This window comes from Rhodamnia argentea, chromosome 5, assembly GCF_020921035.1.
Source record: "Rhodamnia argentea isolate NSW1041297 chromosome 5, ASM2092103v1, whole genome shotgun sequence".
Classification (NCBI taxonomy): domain Eukaryota; kingdom Viridiplantae; phylum Streptophyta; class Magnoliopsida; order Myrtales; family Myrtaceae; genus Rhodamnia; species Rhodamnia argentea.
In genome coordinates, this window is record NC_063154.1 from 9189229 (window position 1) to 9212526 (window position 23298).

General features: G+C 40.1%; 1 protein-coding gene across 1 annotated transcript; it reads left to right on the forward strand.

Moving 5' to 3' along the window:
* Positions 1-6072: 6072 nt before the first annotated feature.
* LOC125315083 (receptor-like protein EIX2) lies at positions 6073-22009 on the forward strand. Its single transcript, XM_048279064.1, has 3 exons — positions 6073-6181; positions 9885-10241; positions 20301-22009. Exons 1-3 carry the CDS (start codon positions 6073-6075, stop codon positions 22007-22009), a joined length of 2175 nt encoding a protein of 724 aa, XP_048135021.1.
* The last annotated feature ends 1289 nt before the right edge of the window (positions 22010-23298 follow it).

The following is a 23298-nucleotide window of genomic DNA, read 5'->3' on the forward strand; positions in this document are numbered from 1 at the left end:
GTGTTCGCTGTTCCCCCAATTTTTTTTTAATCTTTATTTTTTATTTGGTTATAAAACAAAATCTCTTGCTCTTCTCCCTTTCATAAATACCGACGGGGTCGGCAAGTCACGAGCCATGGTGGAAAGAATTATAAAACTGGTGAATCTCTTCTTCCATCGTTTCGTAAATTCGATGTTATCTTTACCAACTCTATTAATGTAGTTCGAGTAAACTCGTTGCTAGACACTGCTCGATGAGGGCATGATATCCGTTTGTGGGTGGAACCCGTCGTACTAAATCGATTGGAAGATTTGGTCGATCCGGTCAATTTCCGGGAAAGTACAAATTTAACGACAAACGCGACTTGATCCCGACACCGTTCGTTTTCATACCAAGGGAACAACGTGAAACGCACTTGTTAGAAAGAAAGAATATCCTAGGTATCGGCTAAATTTTTTAAATTACTTAAAGTCTAAAAGTACGTCCCCTTAGTCAATTCTTATGATGCCCCTCCTAACCAGTTAAGTAAACAAAAGATTTGCTTTGCTTGATCATCACGTTAATATCCCTGGCTTTTTATTCAAGTCAAGTCTAGGACCCAAACCGCACTTCCATGGTGAAGTTTACGGCTCCCTTTCATTGAAAATACAGTAAAGCATGTACATTGTATAACGAATAATCGTCTTATAAATTAAAAAAATTTCGTGGTGATTATGATTTGGTTCGGGTTCATGACGTATGGCTGATGTTACAAATATGAACATTCTCACTCGAAACCATCGTAGTGTTGGGTAATCCTAGATGTCACTTAAGCTTTTATATCTATGGTTGAAGGTGTGCACTTCTGACTTACGAATCATTAATGATGAGAGAACTGGGGGAGAAGGAAACCCGTACACCAGTAGAGTCGGGCGCCGGGTCATTCTGGCCCGGCCAAGTTCCTTGAAAAAGATTAATCTATAATTTTCTTAACGACAATCTACCAAAATTAATGTAAAACACCCATTCAATATGTGAAAAAAGGAAAAATACATATGAACGTGTCCTAACAAAGATTACAAACAAATTACACCAAAAGCGAATGTCTAACATATTAGATATCTCGGGTGTCATGTCTCTCATTATGATTCGGGTGATACGCCATCCTGTCGTCCTCTTGTTAATGTTTGGCACATTCATCTAGACTCAATTCTTACAGAAATCATTCATGCTCCACAACAGTCTTTTCTAAATTTGTCGAAGAGAAGCTAGACCTATTTATCTTCCAAGATCCGTTGGCTTCTACTGCACATGGACTTTAATGATACCATAGGCACCGCTGGGGTCGGTAGGTCACGAACCATGGTGGAAAAAAAAAATCAAAAAGCTAGCGGCTCTCCTCTTCCAAAACCAACTCTATCAATGTATTTGAAGTAGTTTGTTCTCAAATACGTCACGTCGTCACCCACTTATCGGCAGATGAAGACGAAAACCCAGCGAAAGGCCAAGTTTCTAGACATTGCTCGATGAATCGTGTGATACATGTGAGAATCAATCAGAATGTGACACAGATAGCATCAGCCCTGGCATGACTACGAGATTGCTTTACCAATCAGAATGTACAAAAACATGATATGCACAATAGTCAAAACCATGCGAATTCGGGTCTCTCCGGTTCAACTAATAACTCTAAAAGTATCAGAGTCAGTGTTATTCCCATCACATTTGTGTGTCGACCCTAACCAGTCGAATTCCACACGTATTCTGTGCACTCTTTATTAGACTTTCTATCACAACTTACAATATCGGTGCAAATAGGAACTTTCTACATTGGCAGAAGATAAAATAAGTTGAAGTTAGAGGCATAAAGACTTTGAAGTCTCATTGTACTGGATGGCTTCACCGGACGGGTCTTGGGGGGCACTGACTTTGACATATCGAGTCATGCTTTATAATATGGAAAAGATTTAGTGCCGTCTCCTCGGGGATCAAACCAACTAGCTTTTGCAAAAGTTATCCAAAAAAACTTTAATTTATTATATATATGTCAATTCAATTTTAAATCTTTCTATTTGGTTACTTTAGTCCTAAACTTTTGATGATTTGCCAATATAATTTTTCGGCCAATTTTCATCAAAAATTATGACATGGATGTTGATAATCCTTTGAAGCGCGTCCGACGCTAAATAAACAATTTTTACTATTTGATTAAAAAAGTATTACATTTTTTTTTGTTTTTAATTTTCTTATTTGCTTCCACCAGTTCACAGCCTTCACCAAATCAGGGCAGGAGCATTGTGGCATTGGCCAGATCTAGGCAACGCGCCACAAGCCCACACTCAGCGGCTAGTGACGGTCGTTGTCCTTCGCCTATGGCCAGAGAGACCACATGTTAAAAAAAAATTTTTAGAAAAGTCATAAAAACTATTCACATCAATGTCGGATGTGCTGTCTGGTCACGAGAGTTCATAGACCTTTCGCGGACAAAAACTAAAATTGTTGCCTCAGCATCATGACTCGCGCATTTCAGGGTCTTACCCAGGTGGAGTGATTATTTTCGCACAAAAATAGAAAATAAAATCAAAAGCATCTTATGATGTTGATTTCCTGCTCATTTTTTTCTACATTTCTTTGAATAAAAAATATAATATTTCTTGAAGGAAGTATCATTTTGCCATTAAACAACAATGGCATCCTACTTCTACGCTTACATTGTGCCTCCACTCTTGCATTCACTCTCCCTCGTTCGAGCCCTCGAGTTCAGTCACTCCAATGCCTTAACAAATGTAAGCTGCATTGACGCGGAGAGGGAGGCTCTTCTGAAGTTCAAGCAGGATCTCATCGATCCTTTGAGATGTCTATGATCGTGGACAGGCGAGAATCGCTGCGAGTGGGGAGGAGTCGAATGCAACACCACGACTGGTCACGTCTTGAAGCTCGATCTATGTGATTGCGATTAGGGAGGGAAGATTCATCCTGCTCTTAGCGAATTGAAGCATCTAAAGTTTTTAGACCTCAGCGTCAATGATTTCAGTGGTCATATGCCCGCTCAATTTGGGAATTTCAAAGATCTTGAATCCCTTTATCTTTCAACCAGCTCGATTTCAGGTCCTATTCCTGCCACTTTTGGTCAATTATTGTCTTTGAAATTTATGGGCCTCTCTAATAACAATTTGAGCGGGAACATTCTAGAAACCATGGGGTGACTATCCACTCTAGAGGAGATGGATATTGGTAATAATTGGTTGGATGGAGTTGTCAGCGAACTAAACTTTGTAAATCTCGCTGGCTTGACCTCTTTGATTCTAGAGTCAAGTGATCTTGTTATCAATGTTAGCGTACCTTGGGTTCCTCCTTTCCAAATAAAAACCATTCACTTGTCAGTTGCAAAGTGGGACTGGAATTCCCAAAATGGCTATGAACCCATAGAGACATTTTTGAGTTGCTCATGTCAAATGCTAGTATCTCATGCGAAGTTCCCAATTGGCTACCTAATTTTGTATCTAGCATTGAAGATTTAGATCTCTCGGGCAATATGCTCAAAGGCAACATACATGGAATTATTGAAAAAAAGATACCACGACTATGGCGAGTGTCACTTTATGGAAATAATCTCAGTGGCGACATCTCAAAATCATTATGCACGTTACACGGGAAAAGTGTTAAAAAAGTTCTAAAATTATTGCATTAGTGCCAATTCAATACTAAACCTTTTATTAGTGCCACTTCATCTTTAAACTTTTTGCATTAGTTCCAATTCAGTCATAAACCTTTTATTGGTGCAAATTCACTTCTAAACATTTTGCATTTATGCCAATTCAGTCCTAAACCTTTTGTATTTCTATTAATTGAGTACACCGGATCAATTTTGATTGGAAATTCGCTAACGTGGATGTCGATTGTCAAAATAGCATGGCTGGCTCTCATGTGGGATATTTGTTGATATTTTAAAATATTTTAAATAATTTTTAATAAATATTTTGGTTTTTTTCTTTTTTTCTTTTCTCAATCATTTAAAAATTATTATAATTATTTAAAAATATCCATATCAGCTCTAGCCGTACCACGTAGGACAACCGACGTCCACGTCAACGAATTTCCAGCCAAAATTGTTCGGATTGACTCAATTAATAGAAATGCAAAAAATTTAGGATTGAATTAGCATATATGCAAAATGTTTAGGATTAAATTGACACCAATAAAAGGTTTAGGACTGAATTGACACAAATACAATAGGTTTAAGACTTTTTTTTTTTAATTTTCCCCGCGTTGCACGAATTGAATTTGCTTGATCTCTCTAAGAACCAATCGTCTGGGAGACTTCCGCGATGTTGGGGGAAGTCGCTTCCTTCTTTGGTATGGATTTCAATGGGAGACAAGAAGTTAAACAGCCAGATTCCAAGCTCTTTATGCTATTTGGAGCAACAGAAAGTTCTAGGCCTACATAAGAATGGCTTGAATGGAGTGCTTCCTGAATGTTTACTAAATCTAGATTTGTATATTCTCGATCTCAGTGACAATCTATTCCCTGGTAGAGTACCTTCAACTAGCTCTCAGTTATTTTTTGAGATAACTGATCTTGGGAGAAATTACTTCACTGGGGACATTCCCTTGAGGCTATGTCAACTTCCTAATCTCCAGTATTTAAGCCTAGCTTATAACAACCTCCCTGGAGGCATTCCTCGTTGTTTCAGCAGCTTCACACAGATGTGGGCCGACTCTAATTTTACTCCGCCGTCTTTTGGATTTGAGTGGAGTAGGTGGTTTCCGATTATGGTTAATATGAAAGGAGCAACCCTAGAATTCACCAGCACACTCCAATACTTGTCTTCGATTGACCTTTCAAGCAACGCTTTAGAAGGACGAATACCGGAAGGGCTAACTAGGCTTGCTCTACTTCAGAATTTCAACCTCTCCCGAAATAGGCTCATCGGACAAATCCCTTCAAATATTGGCAACTTGACATATTTGGAATCGCTTGATCTATCCAATAATGAGCTATCGGGTGAAATCCCTTCTAGCATATCCAATTTAGGCTTTCTAAGTCACTTGGATCTTTCCCTCAACAATTTATTCGGTCGTGTTCCATCAGGCGATCGGCTAAGCACTCTAGACGCTCAATCTGTATAACGCGGCAACGATGAACTTTGCGGAGCTCCTCATTTGAAAGCTTGTCCTAGGGATAAGCATAATGATATGGACAGATGAGATGGTCACAATATGACAAAGATGAGTCTGATGAAAACGACTCCATTGTTGTTTGGTTTAGGTTTATGATCTATGGCTGATGTTACCAATATGAACATCCACACTCGAAAGGAATTATCGTAGTGTTGGTCGACCCTAGATTTCGCTTAAGCTTTTATGTCTATGGTGGAAGATATGCACTTCCAACTTGCAAATCATTAATGACAAGCAAGAATTGGGGGAGATAGTAACCCATACACCAGTAGGGTTGGGCGCTGGGTCATTCTGGGCCCGAGCCAAAGTTTCTTGAAAAAGATTAATCTATAATTTTTTTAATGACCATTGAAGAAAATTAATGTAAAACACTCATTCAATTAAAACTAAATTATAACACAAATAAAATTCCACATAATGTGAAAAAGAAAAATACCTATAAACGTGTCCTACTAATTTTATTTTGGTCAGACGTATCCTAATAATGACTACACACACATGTTTATCTTCCAAGTTCCATTGGCTACTACTGTACATGGAATTTAATAACACCGTAGACACCGCTGGTGGGTCGGTATGTCACGAACCATGTGGAAGAAATTAAGAAGGTAGTGGCTCTTCCCTTCCATTACCAATTCTATCAATGTGTTTGGAGGAGCTTCTTCTAAAGTACGTCATATAGTCACCCACTTATTGGTAGATGAAGACGAAAACCTGGCGAAAGGCTTAGGCTTTCTTGTTACGAAGCGAAAACCATACAAGTTTCTAGACATTACTCGATGAGGTTGGCATCTTCGTCCATGGGGTAAAACTCGTTATATCGAATCGAGTGGCATGTGCAGCGCACACGTTCCGGAGTTAACTCATCTCCATCACCAAAATCCTTTTCACTTGAACCTGCTTATCTAGCCTCAAATTCGAGATATTTAACAATGAGAATCCCGAGCCCTTACAACTTGAATTTCAGAGCCAAAACAGTGGACGTCGAAGAAGAAGAAGAAAACAGGGGACCTTACCCATTCGCCTTCATGGCAACAACCGGTGCGACACCAGTGCTCCTTGCTGTTCTGTTTGTTACGTGGTCAATGGACAACCAATTACCCTTATCATCGCAGCATTTTATACTTGAATGGCAAGTACCTGAACACATCTCTGTTATATGTGGAGAAAATTTACTGGGAGAATTCAATAATACAATTTTGCACAATAAGTTCATAAACAACAATGCTTGCTATATGTATTGTAACAAGTAATTTTACATTATCTACAAAACCTTGAATTGAAAATATCAAGGTAATTTACGTGCAATCCACATGGTCTTCACATCCAAATTTTGAAATTAATTAACATTGTCCGTCGATACTAATTTGAATTTACATGATTGAAGTCTTGTTATTTTTTCACGCACATGGTGTGCGCTTTTTTGTTATTAGTATAAAGAGAGACCTCGAGAGCAAATTTTTTAGGTCTCCTGTCTGGAAAAGGTTTTCTTGTACGAGCTCCCATGAATCGTGTGAGAATCAAAGTTATCACCACTCGTTAGAATTTGCCACAGAAGGCTTCAAAATCAGCATGTACGAAAACATGATATGCGCAACCGTATAAACAATGCGAAATCGAGTCTTGCCAGTTCAACTAGGACCCTGGTTCTTGTTAGGGAAAATACCTTATGCTGTTTAGAAGATAACAAAATAATCAAAGGCTACTAATGTATTTATTGATTGAGTAGAACCAGGTGAAAGATGCACAAGTCGTTATGCAGATGTTGTATTAACAGAACTTCTGAAGGTTATCCATCAACGGTGAACAAAGCATTAGGTGTAGAAGTGTCTATAAGCTGGAGGCATCTAAGTAGAAGGTGAACAAGCCTAAAATGTGAAGTTCGATAAAGCTTGGAAGGACCTTGGATAGGTGAAAAGCGAGGTAGTGCCGCGATGGCCAATATGCTTGGAGGAACCAGAGGATGGAAGCTTAAAAAATGTTTTGGTTATTAAGTCAGAAGTTGATAAGCAAGAAAATTGATAACTCCACAAGGGCTATTGATCAGAAGATGGATCAATGATATATGCGAGGAAAGAAGATTATATTGACCTTAGTTGGATGCTCATACTCAATGCAAGGATATCATGTATCTATTTCTAAAAGAGTTGAATTATGTTATTAAGAATAAGTGAAGTGTCACTTATGTAGATTCAATTATATTTGAAGAAGACTTATATGTGAGCATCAACAAGGACTCTATTAACTTCCAATTTAGTGTTATCACTGTTTAGATTCTGAAGACTGTTTTATTTTCTGAAGACTGTTCGAAAACCGCAACATGTCCCGAAACCGCAACTAATTAGAAATAGCAATCTATTTAGGTTGTGAAGATTGGTTATGTTCCTAAAGACTGATTAGAATCCATGTGATATTAAAATTAAAAAACTATTCTTATTTGAAGACCCACGGCTAACATATTTCCGTTAAGGCTAAGGTATTTATGGAAGTTTGTAATCTTTGATTGATAAGAGAATTCTACATCAAATTAGTAGAATATCTTTGATTAGATATTACCTTCCAAGATACAAGACAAATTCAATATTTGAACTCCACTTATGGAAGCCAAAGATTGAGTTGTATGGACGAATGAATTTGAAGGGTTCAGATTCAATACCAACAATCATCAAATCTCTCAAGATACGGTCTCATTCAATCAAGATTGATGGCGTCCAATTAGCGATTGAAGAGCAATTATATGAAGACCTATCCAATGGCTAGTTTAGGGGTAAAGAAGTATAAAAGGAGATCTATGGTGCTGCTGTGGTAAGCAATCAAAATCATCAATTCCAAAGTACTAGAGTGCTTTAGATTCTACATACTTGTTCTCATGAGCTTTATACAACAATCATTGAAAGGTTTTGTAAGAGTGATTGAGAGAGGATAGTGTAATCTGCCAAAGAGAGTATTGTCACTTGTTGTAAACCTCTATTGATTCATCTAGTAAAATCCAATCTATCGGCTATCAGCAAAGGAGAGTGGATGTAGGCTTGATCTAAGTCGAACCACTATATCGTGTGCAATTTTCTCTCCATGCACCCTTCTTATTGTGTTTAATAGACTATTCATACTCATATTCAGAATCATAAACTGCACATATTCAGATAATGATTCTATACACATTTTGACTTGATTATTTTAATTCCGTATTTTCTTGTCAAAATCGTTTAAAATCACATATTCCTCCCCTCTATGTGATATTGATAGATACAACAGTTCTTTGTTGAAATATTGTCCAACATGTCTTGTATGCTCTTTACATTTATGTGATCTATTCAATCTAATAATTATCATAGTATCAGAGCCAGTTTTATCCCCTTCAAGTTTGTGTGTTCACCCTAATTAGTCAAATTTCATGTGTCGCTCCTAATCCCATTTGTACGTGAGATGAAATGTTGAAATATTATCTCACATTGCTTGACAATAAGTTTTATATGCTCTTTGTTAGGCTTTCCATCACAACTTACAACATGGGTGCAAATAGAAACTTCCTACTCCGGCAGGCGATCAAATAAGTTGTATTTAGATTTGTTGGAAGGCAAAATAATAAACGACATAAAGACTTTGAAGTCTCATTGTATTTGATGGCTTGACGGGACGGGTCTTGGGGGGGCATTGACTTGGAAATATTGAGTCATGCTTTAGGATATGGAATTAGTGCCTTCTCCTAGTGGATCAAACCATCTAGCGTTTAGAAAAATTATTTAAAACACTTTCAACTTACTCTATAGACATCAACTCAGTCTCAAATTTTTTTATTTAGCTACTTCATTTCTAAATCTTTTGATGATTTATCAATATAGTTGTCCAGCCAATTTTTATCAAAAACTATGACATGGACATTGATCGTCCTTTGAGACAAGGTCGGAGCTAACGCACATAATTTTTACTACTTAAAAAAAAATCTACATTTTTTTATTTTTATTTTTTTCTTATTTGCCTCCATTGATCCCCGGCCTCGGCGGTGGTCAGCCGTCGCCGGATCAAGGCAAGAGCATTGCGGCCCTCGCCCAATCTAGGCAATGGGCCACAGGCCCTCACCCTATGGCAAGTGAGAGTCGTTAGCCATCGCCCATGGCCAGACCGGGGAGGCTACAGTAAAATGAACAAAAGGAAAAATTATGGTTTAAAAAATTCATAAAAATTATTCATGTCGGTGTCAGATGTGCTGCCTTGTCATCAGAGCTCATAAACCATTCAGCTTAGAGAGCTGTGGTCATGAGAGCAAAATCTGAAATTGTTGCCTTGGCATGATGACTCGCGCATTTCTGGGTCCCATATTACCCAGGTGGAGTGCTCCTTTTCACACACATACACACAAGAAAACAGCATCTTATGATGGACAGAACACTCTTTTCATTGGAAATATTGAATCACTCTTTAGGATATGGAAAAGTTTTAGTGCCTTTTCCTTTGATGTCTTGACCATTCGACGCGTCTTGCAAGGCACGACTTGGAACCTTTAAGTCACTTCAGTTGGCTAATGACCAGAGGAGGACTGTTAAAAAAGAAAAAAGATATTAATTTCCTCCTTACTTTTTTCCACAATTTTTTTTGTGAACAAAAAAGATAATATTTCTTGAAGGAAGTGTCGTTTTGCCATTATAAATGGGAACTTCTCAGGTTCCATTTTAAACAACAACGGCGTCCTACTTCTACACTTACTTTGTGCCTGCACTCTTGCATGCACTCTCTCTCGTTCAAGCCTTGGATTTCAATAGTTCCAATGCCTTAACAAATGTAAGCTGCGTTGACGCGGAGAGGGAGGCTCTTCTGAAGTTCAAGCACGATCTCACCGATCCTTTGAGATGTCTGTTGTCATGGACCGGCGAGCGTTGTTGTGAGTGGGGGGGAGTCGCATGCGACAAGAGAACTGGTCACGTCTGGAAGCTCGATCTACATAACTGCAGTCTTGGAGGTAAGATACATCCCGCTCTATGCAAATTGAAGAATTTGACGGATCTAGACCTTAGCCTCAACAATCTCAGTGGTCATCTACCTGATCAAATTGGAAATTTCAAAGATCTAGAATCTCTTGGTCTTTCATCTAACTCGTTTTCAGGTCCTATTCCTGCCACTGTGGGTCAATTATCATCTTTGGGAGATTTGGATCTCTCTCATAACAATTTGAGTGGGAGCATTCCAGAAAGTATTGGACGACTGTCCAATCTACATGTGATGGACTTCGGTTATAATCGATTGGATGGAGTTGTCAACGAACTTCACTTGACAAATCTCACCAGCTTGACTTGGCTTAGGTTGTCGTCGAACGAGCTTGTTATAAATCTTAGCGCATCTAGGGTTCCCCTTTTCCAAATGAGTATTATTGACTTGTCAAGTTGCAAAGTGGGACCAGAATTCCCAAACTGGCTATGAACTCAGAGGAACATTTGGCTTTGGTCATGTCAAATGCTAGCATCTCAGGTGAAGTTCCCCATAGGCTACCGATGTTTTATCACACGTTAGGGATTTAGATCTCTCGGGCAATATGCTTAAAGGCGACATATCCAAGATTATCGGAGAAAAGACCTCACAATTATCGGCCTTGTCACTTTCTGGAAATAATCTCACTGGCGACATTTCAAATTCATTTTGCACGTTACATGAATTAAAATTGCTTGATCTCTCTAAGAACCAATTATCTGGGAGACTTCCGCGATGTCGGGGGAAGTCGGTTCCTTCTTTCGTATGGATTTCATTGGGAGAAAATAAGTTAAGTGGTCAGATTCCAAGCTCTCTATGCAATTTGGAGATGTTGGAATTTCTAGGCCTACATAAGAATGGCTTCAACGGAGTGCTTCCAGAATGTTTAGTAAAGCTAGATTTGCATATTCTCGATCTCAGTGACAATCTATTCACTGGAAAAATACCTCTTTTTACCTCTGAAGAATTTGAGGTAATTGATCTTGGGAGAAATTACTTCACCGGGGACATTCCTTTGTCGTTGTGCCGTTTTCCTAATCTCCAGTATTTAAGCCTAGCACATAAGAACCTCTCCGGAGGCATTCCTCCTTGTTTTACCAACTTCTCTCGGATGTGGGCCAACTGTAATTTTACTCCGTCGTCTTTGGGATATGGGTGGAGGTGGTGGTTTCCCATATTGAAACTCACAGTCGTGAAGCACGTCTCGATCCTTAAGATGATCGAAGACTATCGAAGGTGAAAGGTTCTCTTCACGAGAGAAGTGTTCAAGAGAGGAGATGGACTCTACAATTTTCTATATTCACCTTACTTACACCTTACAGAAAACGATTACAAGACTCGCCTATATATAGGCTAAAAACCATGACCCCTGACATACCCTATGTACATGAAAAGACATGTCTAGATACATAGCAATAATTATACATCGGAATACTAAAAGACTCTCGAGACACACAACAAATAATGACTTTGAACACGCGTGTCGATAGACGTCCATCGGAAACAGAAAAATCTATCGAAGAGTCACGCTATTGAATTCTAGAGTAGGCGGTGATATCTTCAATACTCCCCCTCACCGACTACTTTATCTTAGGACAGATCTTGCGACCATACCAAGCTGAGTTCTAAACTCATCGAACTTTGCTGCTCCAAGACCTTTGGTGAAGATATTAGCAACTTGATCACCTGTCTTAGTGTATTCCATTTTGATCTCGCCCCGCAAGACCTTCTCTCGCAGAAAATGATAGTGTACTTCCACATGCTTTGTTCTAGCATGAAACACTGGATTTTCTACCAAACTTATAGCTGATAGATTATCACAAAACAATGTTGTCGAATAATCTATCGATTGATGAAGTTCATCCAATAACCGCACTAGCCACGTACTCTGCCGAGCTGCCATTGCTGCTGCTATGTATTCAGCTTCTGTTGTTGACAGAGACACGGTCGGTTGTCTTTTACTACACCAGGATACTACTGCTGATCCTGGGCTGTGTATTGATCTCCAGCAAACTACTGCTGATTAAATGAGTATCCCGTAGTCAAGCGCCTTGTGTATTGATCTCCAGCAAAGTCGGCATCGCAATAACCGACCAACTCACTCGATGAGACCTTTTTATACAGAAGGCCAAAATCAAACGTCTTCTTTACATACCTCGGGATACGCTTGGCTGCATCCAAGTGAGGCTTCCGTGACTTCTCCATAAATCGACTTAATACTCCTACCGCAAAAGCGATATCGGGTCGAGTTATGGTAAGGTAAATTAGACTACCTACCAATTGCCTGTACATTGTCGAATCTTTTAACTCTCGACCTTCATCTGCACACAGCTTTGCATTCCCATCCAACGGAGTAGATATAGGCTTGCAATCGAGCATCCCGAACTTCTCCAAGAGATCTCGTGCATACTTCTGTTGACATAGGAATAATCCTTCCTTTGTCCGATCAATCTCGAGTCCCAGAAAGTGCTTCAGCTCTCCAAGCTCCTTCATCCGAAAACGAACAGAGAGATTGGCTCTTATTCAACATATCTCATCTTCATCATCTCCAGTAATGATGAGATCATCCACATAAACCAGCACAGCTGCTATCTTTCTATCTTACGCCTTCACGAACAAGCTCGAATCTCTTGGGGCTATAGAATAACCGTTTTTCAATAGGAATTTCGCGATCTTCCCATACCATGCTCTTGGGGCTTGCTTCAAGCCATACAATGCTTTCTTTAGCTTGCAGACATATTACGGATGATTTTTACTCTTGAAATCATCTGGCTGCTCCATGTATATTTCTCAATCAAGCTCTCCATGAAAAAATGCATTCTTCACATCCATCTGCCATAGATTCCACGACTTGCTTGCTGCAAGTGCTAATAGAACTCGAACAGTAGTAACTTTGGCCACTGGGCTAAAGGTTTCTTCATAATCGACGCCATATTTTTGCGAGAAACCTCGAGTGACTAGACGTGCTCTATACCTCTCTATTGACTCATCCGGTCAAGTTTTCAATTTATAAACCCATTTGCAAGATATAGGACATACCTCTTCAAGTTTCGGTACCGGGTCCCACGTCTCATTCTTCTTTAGAGCGAGAATCTCTTCCTCCATGGCTTTCCTCCATTCTGCATCCTTCGATGCTTCTTCATATGTCAACGGCTCCACCGCACCAACATCTTTCATCAATGCTGCATTGGCATACTTGGGGTTTAACCTCCTCTGCCTCCGTGATCTCCGAAGTCGAGGCTCCTCTTCTTCAGGTTTATCTACCCGACTTGGTCGAAATTCTTCCGTTACTATTCGATGTTCACTTGTTGAACCTTGTGAATGTGCTTCGACATCTTTTTCGATAGGCTGATCTTCATCGAATTCTTTCGGCCTTTCTTGAAACTCTTCTGCGATATGCTGTGAATCTGGCAATTCAACAGCTTGAGGTGACCACCATGACGACAATACGTCGAACACCACATTTCTCGAAATATAGCACCTCCTCGTTGTAGGATCACAGCACTTCCACCATTTTCGTTGATCATCATAACCCACGAAAATACATCGAACCACCTTCTTGTCGAATTTGCTACGAAGGTGTTCTGGCACAAATGCATAACAATCACATCCAAAGACTCTGAAATGACTCACCACCGGCTTGCAATTCCATAACCTCTCGTATGGTGACATAGAACCAAGCCTTACTTGTGGTAATCTGTTAATCACATGAGCCGTTGTCTTCATACACTCGGCCCAAAATTTGGGTGGAACATTCTTCGCATGTAGCATGCTCCTGCATGTCTCTGCTAGATGCCAATTCTTCCTTTCGGCAACTCCATTTTGCTGTTGCGTATACGGACAAGTAAACCGTTGACGTATCTTGCACTCTCGCAAATACTTCGTGAATTCATTAGAAGTATATTCTCCCCCGTTATTAGTACGAAGGCAAAGAATCTTCTTGCCCACTTCACTTGCTACCTTCTCCTTAAACTCCTTAAATTTGATAAATGCTTCAAATTTATCTTTCATAAAATCAACCCAAACATACCTGGAGAAGTCATCGATAAACATGATCATATACTTTGATCCACCAATAGACGATTGCTTCACTGGACCAAACACATCCGAGTGAATGAGCTCGAGAGGCGTACAAGCTTTGAACGATGATTCCTCGTAAGGAAGCTGATGTGCCTTTCCATACCGGCATCCGGCACACATCACATCTTCTTGAACTTCCAACTGGGGGAGGCCCTTCAGCATATTCTTCTGCATTATCACTTTCAACTTGTGATAACTTACATGCCCAAGCTGCGCATGCCACAAATCGGGTGTATCATTCCTCCGGGTTTTGTTTACATATGCCGTTTGAGTAGACATCACATAAACGGACTCCGGTCGACGTCCCTCCATGATTGGTCGACTAGTGGGATTCACACTTCGGTATACCTTAATATCTCGTGGACCAAATATAACATAATTACCCGAGTCCGTGAGCTAGGACACGGACAATAAATTTTTCTTCATCCCCGGCACGTGATACACATTTTTCAATTCAACCTGCTGTGAATTGAGTCGAGGAGTTATCACCGTCTCACCAATATGGAAAATTGGCAACCTCGAGCCGTTTGCAGTAATGACTACACTTCTACCGGTATAATCAAGTGCATTCAACAGCTTGCTTTGATCTCCGGTCATGTGATTCGAACACCCCGAATCAACAATCCAGTCAACATCATAATTAATCGACTTATCACTTACGGTGATTAAAGCCATCGAACGGTTCAACTCGGCAATGGACAAGGCAGCGAGCTCGTCTTGCTCCTCTATTGCGACAGACGCATGAAAATCCCATTCCACATCGAAATCACTCCTCTTCGATGATGCCGCGACATTTCCTTCAACTCTCTTTGCTTGACAATCTCTGGCGAAATGACCTTCTTTGCCACGGACGTAACATCGTCCACTACGTCTTTTGTCATTCCCATATCGATTCCGCCAAGCTCCCCCTGATTGAAGGCTCGTCTCTCCCGGACGCTTTTTCCATTCTCCATGAGCTGGATGCTTTTGCCTTTCGACATGACTTTTTCCCCGCTTGTCATCTCTATTGTCAGCACCGATTCTCCTCCGGCCCTTGAACCCTCTTTTATCACCGAATAGAGCACTCTCATCTCCCTTCATCGAAACCTTAGACATTTAATTATCTAAAGTTTCTTGGTTGGCCAAAATATTCTCCAGTTCGGTCAATGTTGGTTGAGTTGCCTATCCACAAGTAGCCGTAACAATACCATTATACTCCGGTTTTAACCCGTGAATAATAATCCTTCTCATTCTCGTTTCGTAGATGGCATTATTTGGATCTAACTTCGAAATTTCGTCGCAAATGGACTTAACTTTAGAGAAATACTGACTCACCGTCATATTTTGTTGTGATATTGACAGCAGCTCGTTCTCCAACCTTTGCAACTTGGCATCATTCGACCTTGCGAACAATGCTGCCAAGTTATCCCATGCCTCCTTGGGAGTCTGCGCACTCTTTATATGTTGCAACAAGTCATCTTCAACGATCACGGCAAGAGCGTAAAGAGCCTTACCGACTTTGATGTTCCATCTCTTCGGATCACCATCGTTTGTGAGTGTTGTGGTGTTGCTGCCGCCAACAATATCCTACAAATCTTGACCCCGCAAATAAAACCGCATACGGGTACTCCAATTATTATAATTGGAATTGTTCAGCTTCTCAATACCATTCGTCGAACTTGATAAGTCCGCCATCCGATTGGAGAAAATGCCCGGCTTGGTCCCAATCAATTGATCACGGTCCCCGACTATACTCCGGCAGAACTTCGACGTACTCCGGTCCTCAACCGCTTGCACATGAACAATGGTCGCTAACCACCGTCTTCACGAACCACACTCCGGAAGACTTGATTCACGGTCCCCGGTAACCGCGCTCTGATACCAAATATTGAAACTCACGGTCGTGAAGCACGTCTCGATCCTTAAGATGATCGAAGACTATCGAAGGTGAAAGGTTCTCTTCACGAGAGAAGTGTTCAAGAGAGGAGATGGACTCTACAATTTTCTATATTCACCTTACTTCCACCTTACGTAAAACGATTACAAGACTCGCCTATATATAGGCTAAAAACCATGACCCCCGACATACCCTAGGTACATGAAAAGACATGTCTAGATACATAGCAATAATTATACATCGGAATACTAAAAGACTCTCGAGACACACAACAAATAATGACTCTAAACACGCGCGTCGATAGACGTCCATCGAAAACCGAAAAATCTATCGAAGAGTCACGCTATTGAATTCTAGAGTAGGCGGTGATATCTTCAATATCCCATTATGGTTGATATGAAAGGAACAAGCCGAGAATTTACCAGCACACTCTCATATTTGTTTTCCATTGACCTTTCAAGCAACGCTTTAGAAGGACAAATACCGGAAGGGCTAACTAGGCTTGCTCGACTTCAGAATTTCAACCTCTCCCGAAATAGGTTGATTGGAAAAATCCCTTTTGATATTGGCAACTTGACATATTTGGAATCGCTTGATCTATCCAATAATAAGCTATCGGGTGAAGTCCCTCCTAGCATATCCAATTTACGCTTTCTAAGTAGTTTGGATCTTTCCTTCAACAGTTTATCTAGTTGTGTTCCATCGTGCAATCGGTTAAGCACTCTGGATGCTCAATCTGTTTATCGCGGCAACGATGAGCTTTGCGGAGCTCCTCTTTTGAAAGCTTGTCCTGAGGATGACCATAATGATATGGATAGACAAGGTGGCCACAATATGAACGAAGATGAGTCCGATGAAGGCGACTCCATTGTTGTTTGGTTTTATTCGGGACTGGGACCGAGTTTCATAGCGGCATTCTTGGGATTCTGTGGCATATTACACTTCAAGCAAACTTGGAGGATCTCCTATTTCCGGGCAGTGGATAGGATTATCGAAAAATTGTAGATTGCGACGATGGTTATCTTGTTATGGTTCAAGAGAGCTTTTCAATTTTAGCTACGCAAAAAAGGGGTTATTTAGTGAGTAAAATCAATCTCTCTCTCTTTCTCTCATATGATTCATATCTTCTTTTTCTCATACTCATTTAATTTGTTGATAGATTTTGCTAATTGTTTCTAGCATTTCTCCTCACATTTATGATGCAGGTGGCACCAAGCATGAAAGTACAAAATTGATTTTCCAGTAACGAACGTGCGCCACAACTGTTATGGAGCTGATAGTTCCTTTTTTCATGATGGAAGATTGCTAGACTGCTAGTGAAGTTTCAAGCGAAAATGATGTTGTACTCGTTATTCTCCAACATTTCTTTCTTTCTTATATGCAATTTTAAGTCATTTCCCTTAATGTCAAGTAGCGAGTTTTACACGGTAAACTTATTAAATGTTACTCGCATTAACATTAAACACCTTTTAAGGCAAAAATGGGAACTGTCACTCTTCTTCTCGATCATTCAAATTCAGAGACATGCTCAGTATCGTCCTCAACCCTAATGAAGCTAGAGCTAGCGGCAGTCGCTCCTCTAAACGTAACCCTATTTAGCTGGCGATTCCGACATTATTAGCTGCTTACTAAACGTATCCCTAATAATTTCTACATTATTAGCTGCTTACGCCTCTCATCAAAGCTAATCCCCAAGTGAACTAATCACAACAAACATTTCTGATTTTGTGTTTCACGTGCCAAATTTTGAAGGGATTTTAGAGAGAAGATTCTATGTCATACATATATCAGTGGCTAACTTGAGAATTGTTGGGGTATAGTTCATACTCCCCAGCTTTGGTAGATTCCCCCAACGCAATCCACAGAAATTCCACGAATACCTTGGGGAATAAGTCCGATGGCTCAACAACAGTGTGGAATTGACTTTCTTGACAGAAAAACATGGGATCTCGCTCCCCGAGCAGGTAGAGGTCGAGGGGGCCACTCTAGTGGGGTCGCGGGGGTAGTTCCCCCAAGCTGCTAGAGGGTATTTATAGTTTGAGCCCATATTTTATTAGTAGTTTGATTTTGAGCTCATAAATAGCTACTACTATGAAATATATCTTTATCTTAATTGAGAATGTAACAACAGGCATAAGGTGCTAGTTACAGTAGAATCATCTACTAAACGTAACCCTAGTTTAATAGTGAACTAGGATAAAACCTTGTGTCTCGATTTTTCTTTCTCGCTTTTACGTTTTACTTTGTTGTGATTGTGCGCCAAATCTTAGCAAGAGTAGGAATTTTTACGCATTTGTAATTAGTACTAGCAAGAGAGTACCATGTACTCATATAAGACCAAGCGACAAAAGTTGGTTGACCCTCGCCGGAGCCAATCGACACACCACGTGAAGGCACTATATCGCGGCTTCTTGGTGACCGCTGGCCGGCGGAGCTCGGCCGGCCCCTGCCGCCTTTCTCTGAAAATTGTGCAATACGCATCCTTCATTTTCACGTCCTGTCCCTTTTTTTACCCTGTTTTTGCTTTTATTTCTTTTTTCAAATTTTAATAACGTGGGTAATGGGGTGTCCAGCTGCAGCAGCAAATGCGAGTCACATGCATGGCTGACTTGGGTTATTGTGTCAAATGCCAATCGGACCAACTTGATTTCAAGGATTAAATTGATTTTATTAAAAGAGCACAAGGATCAATTTTGGCCGCAATCAGAATTCAAGAACCAAATTGAACGTTGGATGATAGTATAAGAATAATTTTTGACATTGTCCTCAAATTGCACTGGTGGAATTAATACTCGTAAAAGAGTGAGCGCATGTATGTACTTGTATAGAAGGAGAAAAAAAGAAGAAAAAAGATTGTTTTAAATACGAGGGAGGAAATAAATGCATCTAAGAACCAGTTCAGAAATAAGTTTAATACGTAGCAAGATTAGTCTCAATTAATACGTAGCAATTAATACTCTGTCTATTTATTTGCATCAGTCTCAAAATTTTTTATTTAGCTACTTCATTTCTAAATCTTTTGATGATTCACCAATATAATCTTCCAGCCAATTTTTATCAAAAACTATGACATGGACATCGATCGTCCTTTGAGACATGGCCGGAGCTAACGCACATAATTTTTACTACTTTAAAAAAAAACTCTACATTTTTTTTCATTTTATTTTTTTCTTATTTGCCTCCATTGATCCACGGCCTCGGCGATGGTCAACCTTCGCCAGATCAAGGCAAGAGCATTGCGGCCCTCACCCAATCTAGGCGATGGGCCGCAAGCCCTCACCCAGTGGCTAGTGAGGGTCGCCGGCCATCGCCCATGACTAGACCAGGGAGGCCACAGTAAAAAGAGCAAAAAGAAAAAATTATGATTTGAAAAATTTACAAAAATTATTCATGTCGATGTCAGATGTGCTGCCTCGTCATCAGAGCTCATAAACCCATTCAGCTTAGAGAGCAGTGGTCATGAGAGCAAAATCTGAAATTGCTGACTCGGCATCATGACTCGCGCATTTCTGGGTCCCATATTACCCAGGTGGAGTGCCGCCTTTCACGCACATACACACAAGAAAACAGCATCTTGTGATGGACAGAACACTCTTTTCATTGGAAATATCGAATCACTCTTTAGGCTATGGAAAAGTTCTAGTGCCTTTCCCTTTGATGTCTTGACCATTCGACGCGCCTTGCAAGGCACGACTTGGAATCTTTAAGTCACTTCAGTTGGCTAGCGACCAGAGGAGAAATGTTAAAAATGAAAAAAGATATTAATTTCCTCCTTACTTTTTTCCACAATTTTTTTTTGTGAACAAAAAAGATAATATTTCTTAAAGGAAGTGTCGTTTTGCCATTATAAATGGGAACTTCTCAGGTTCCATTTTAAACAACAATGGCGTCCTACTTCTACACTTACTTTGTGCTTGCACTCTTGCATGCACTCTCTCTCATTCAAGCCTTGGATTTCAATCGTTCCAATGCCTTAACAAATGTAAGCTGCGTTGGCGCGGAGAGGGAGGCTCTTCTGAAGTTCAAGCAGGATCTCGCCGATCCTTTGAGATGTCTGTCGTCATGGACCGGCGAGCGTTGTTGTGAGTGGGGGGGAGTCACATGCGACAAGAGAACTGGTCACGTCTGGAGCCTCGATCTACAAAACTGCAGTCTTGGAGGTAAGATACATCCCACTCTAACATAATTGAAGAATTTGAAGTATCTAACACTCCCTTGCTCTTTCATCTAACTCGTTTTCAGGTCCTATTCCTGCCACTGTGGGTCAATTATCATCTTTGGGACATTTGGATCTCTCTCATAACAATTTGAGTGGGAGCATTCCAGAAAGCATTGGACGACTATCTAATCTAGAGTTGATGGAATTTGGTTATAATCGATTGGATGGAATTTTCAGTGAACTTCACTTGGCAAATCTCACCAACTTGACTTTCCTTAGCTTGTCGTCGAACGAGCTTGTTATAAATGTTAGCGCATCTTGGGTTCCTCCTTTCCAAATAAGTTTTATTGACTTGTCAAGTTGCAAAGTGGGACCAGAATTCCCAAATTGGCTACGAACTCAAAGGTACATTTTTTGGTTGTTCATGTCAAATGCTAGCATCTCAGGTGAAGTTCCCCATTGGCTACCCGATGTTTTATCACACATTTGGACTTTAGATCTCTCGGGCAATATGCTTAAAGGCGACATATCCAAGATTATCGGAGAAAAGACTCCACAATTATCGGTCTTGTTACTTTCAGGAAATAATCTCACTGGCGACATTTCAAATTTATTTTGCACGTTACATGAATTGAATTGGCTTGATCTCTCTAAGAACCAATTATCTGGGAGACTTCCGCGATGTTGGGGGAAGTCGGTTCCTTCTTTGATATGGATTTCATTGGGAGAAAACAAGTTAAATGGTCCGATTCCAAGCTCTCTATGCAATTTGGAGATATTGAAATTTCTAGGCCTACATAAGAATGGCTTCAACGGAGTGCTTCCAGAATGTTTAGTAAAGCTAGATTTGCATATTCTCGATCTCAGTGACAATCTATTCACTGGAAAAATACCTCCTTTTACCTCTGAAGAATTTGAGGTAATTGATCTTGGGAGAAATTACTTCACCGGGGACATTCCTTTGTCGTTGTGCCGTTTTCCTAATCTCCAGTATTTAAGCCTAGCACATAACAACCTCTCCGGAGGCATTCCTCCTTGTTTTAGCAACTTCTCGCTTATGTGGGCCAACAATAATTTTATTCCGCTGACTTCAGCATATGGGGGGAGGTTGTGGTTTCCCATTATGGTTGATATGAAAGGAACAAGCCGAGAATTTACCAGCACACTCTCATATTTGTTTTCCATTGACCTTTCAAGCAACGCTTTAGAAGGACAAATACCGGAAGGGCTAACTAGGCTTGCTCGACTTCAGAATTTCAATCTCTCCCGAAATAGGCTGATTGGAAAAATCCCTTCTGATATTGGCAACTTGACATATTTGGAATCGCTTGATCTATCCAATAATAAGCTATCGGGTGAAGTCCCTCCTAGCATATCCAATTTACGCTTTCTAAGTAGTCTGGATCTTTCCTTCAACAGTTTATCTGGTCGTGTTCCATCAAGCAATCAGCTAAGCACTCTGGATGCTCAATCTATTTATCGAGGCAACGATGAACTTTGCGGAGCTCCTCTTTCGAAAGCTTGTCCCGGGGATGACCATAATGATATGGATAGACGAGGTGGCCACAATATGAACGAAGATGAGTCTGATGAAGGTGACTCCGTTGTTGTTTGGTTTTATTCAGGACTGGGATCGGGTTTCACAGCGGCATTCTTGGGATTATGTGGCATATTACACTTCAAGCAAACTTGGAGGATCTCCTATTTCCGGGCAGTGGATAGGATTATCGAAAAATTGTTGATTGCGAAGATGGTTATCTTGTTATGGCTCAAGAGAGCTTTTCAATTTTAGCTACGCAAAAAAGGGGTTATTTAGTGAGTAAAATCAATCTCTCTTTCTCCCATATGATTCATATCTTCTTTTTCTCATACTCATTTAATTTGTTGACAGATTTTGCTAATTGTTTCTAGCATTTCTCCTCACATTTATGATGCAGGGTGGCACCAAGCATGAAAGTACAAAATTGATTTTCCAATTACGAACGTGCACCACAACTGCTATGGAGCTGATAGTTCCTTTTTTCATGATGGAGGATTGCTAGACTGCTAGTGAAGTTTCAAGTGAAAAGGATGTTGTACTCGTTATTCTCCAACATTTCTTTCTTTCTTATATGCAATTTTAAGTCATTTCCCTTAATGTAAAGTAGCGAGTTTTACATGCTAAACTTATTAAATGTTACTCGCATTAACATTAAACACCTTTTAAGGCAAAAATGGGAACTGACACTCTTATTCTCGATCATTCAAATTCAGAGACATGCACCACTGCAGCTGCTATGAAATTATGGTGCCTCCTCCTTTCATGACGACCTAAGATTGCTATTGATGCTTCAAGTAGTAAAGAAGTTGTGCTCACTATTCCCCCAATTCTTTTAATCTTTATTTTCTATTTGGTTATAAAACAAAATCTCTTGCTCTTCTCCCTTTCATAAATACCGATGGGGTCAGTAAGTCACGAGCCATGGTGGAAAGAATTATAAAATTGGTGGATCACCTCTTTCATCGTTTCGTATATTGGATGTTATCTTTACCAACTCTATTAATGTAGTTCGAGTAAACTCATTGCTAGACACTGCTCTATGAGGGCACGACATCCGTTTGTGGGTGCAGCCCGTCGTACTGAATCGACTGAAGGATTCGGTCGATCCGGTCAATTTTTGGGAAAGTACAAATTTAATGACGAACGCGACTTGATCCCGTCACCGTTCGTTTTCACACCAAGGGAACAACGTGAAACGCACTTGTTAGAAAGAATTAATATCCGAGGTATCGGCTAAATCTTTTAGATTACTTAAAGTCTAAAAGTACGTCCCTTAGTCAATTCTTATGATGCCCCTCCCAACCAGTTAAGAAAACATATGGATTTCTGGCTTTTTATTCAAGTCAAGTCTAGGACACATACGGCACTTCCATGGTGAAGTTCACGGCTCCCTTTCATTGAAAATACAGTAAAGCATGTACATTGTATAACGAACAATCTTCTTATAAATTAAAAAAATTTCGTGGTGATTATGATTTGGTTCGTGTTCATGATGTATGGCTGATGTTACAAATATGAACATGGTCACTCAAAACCATCGT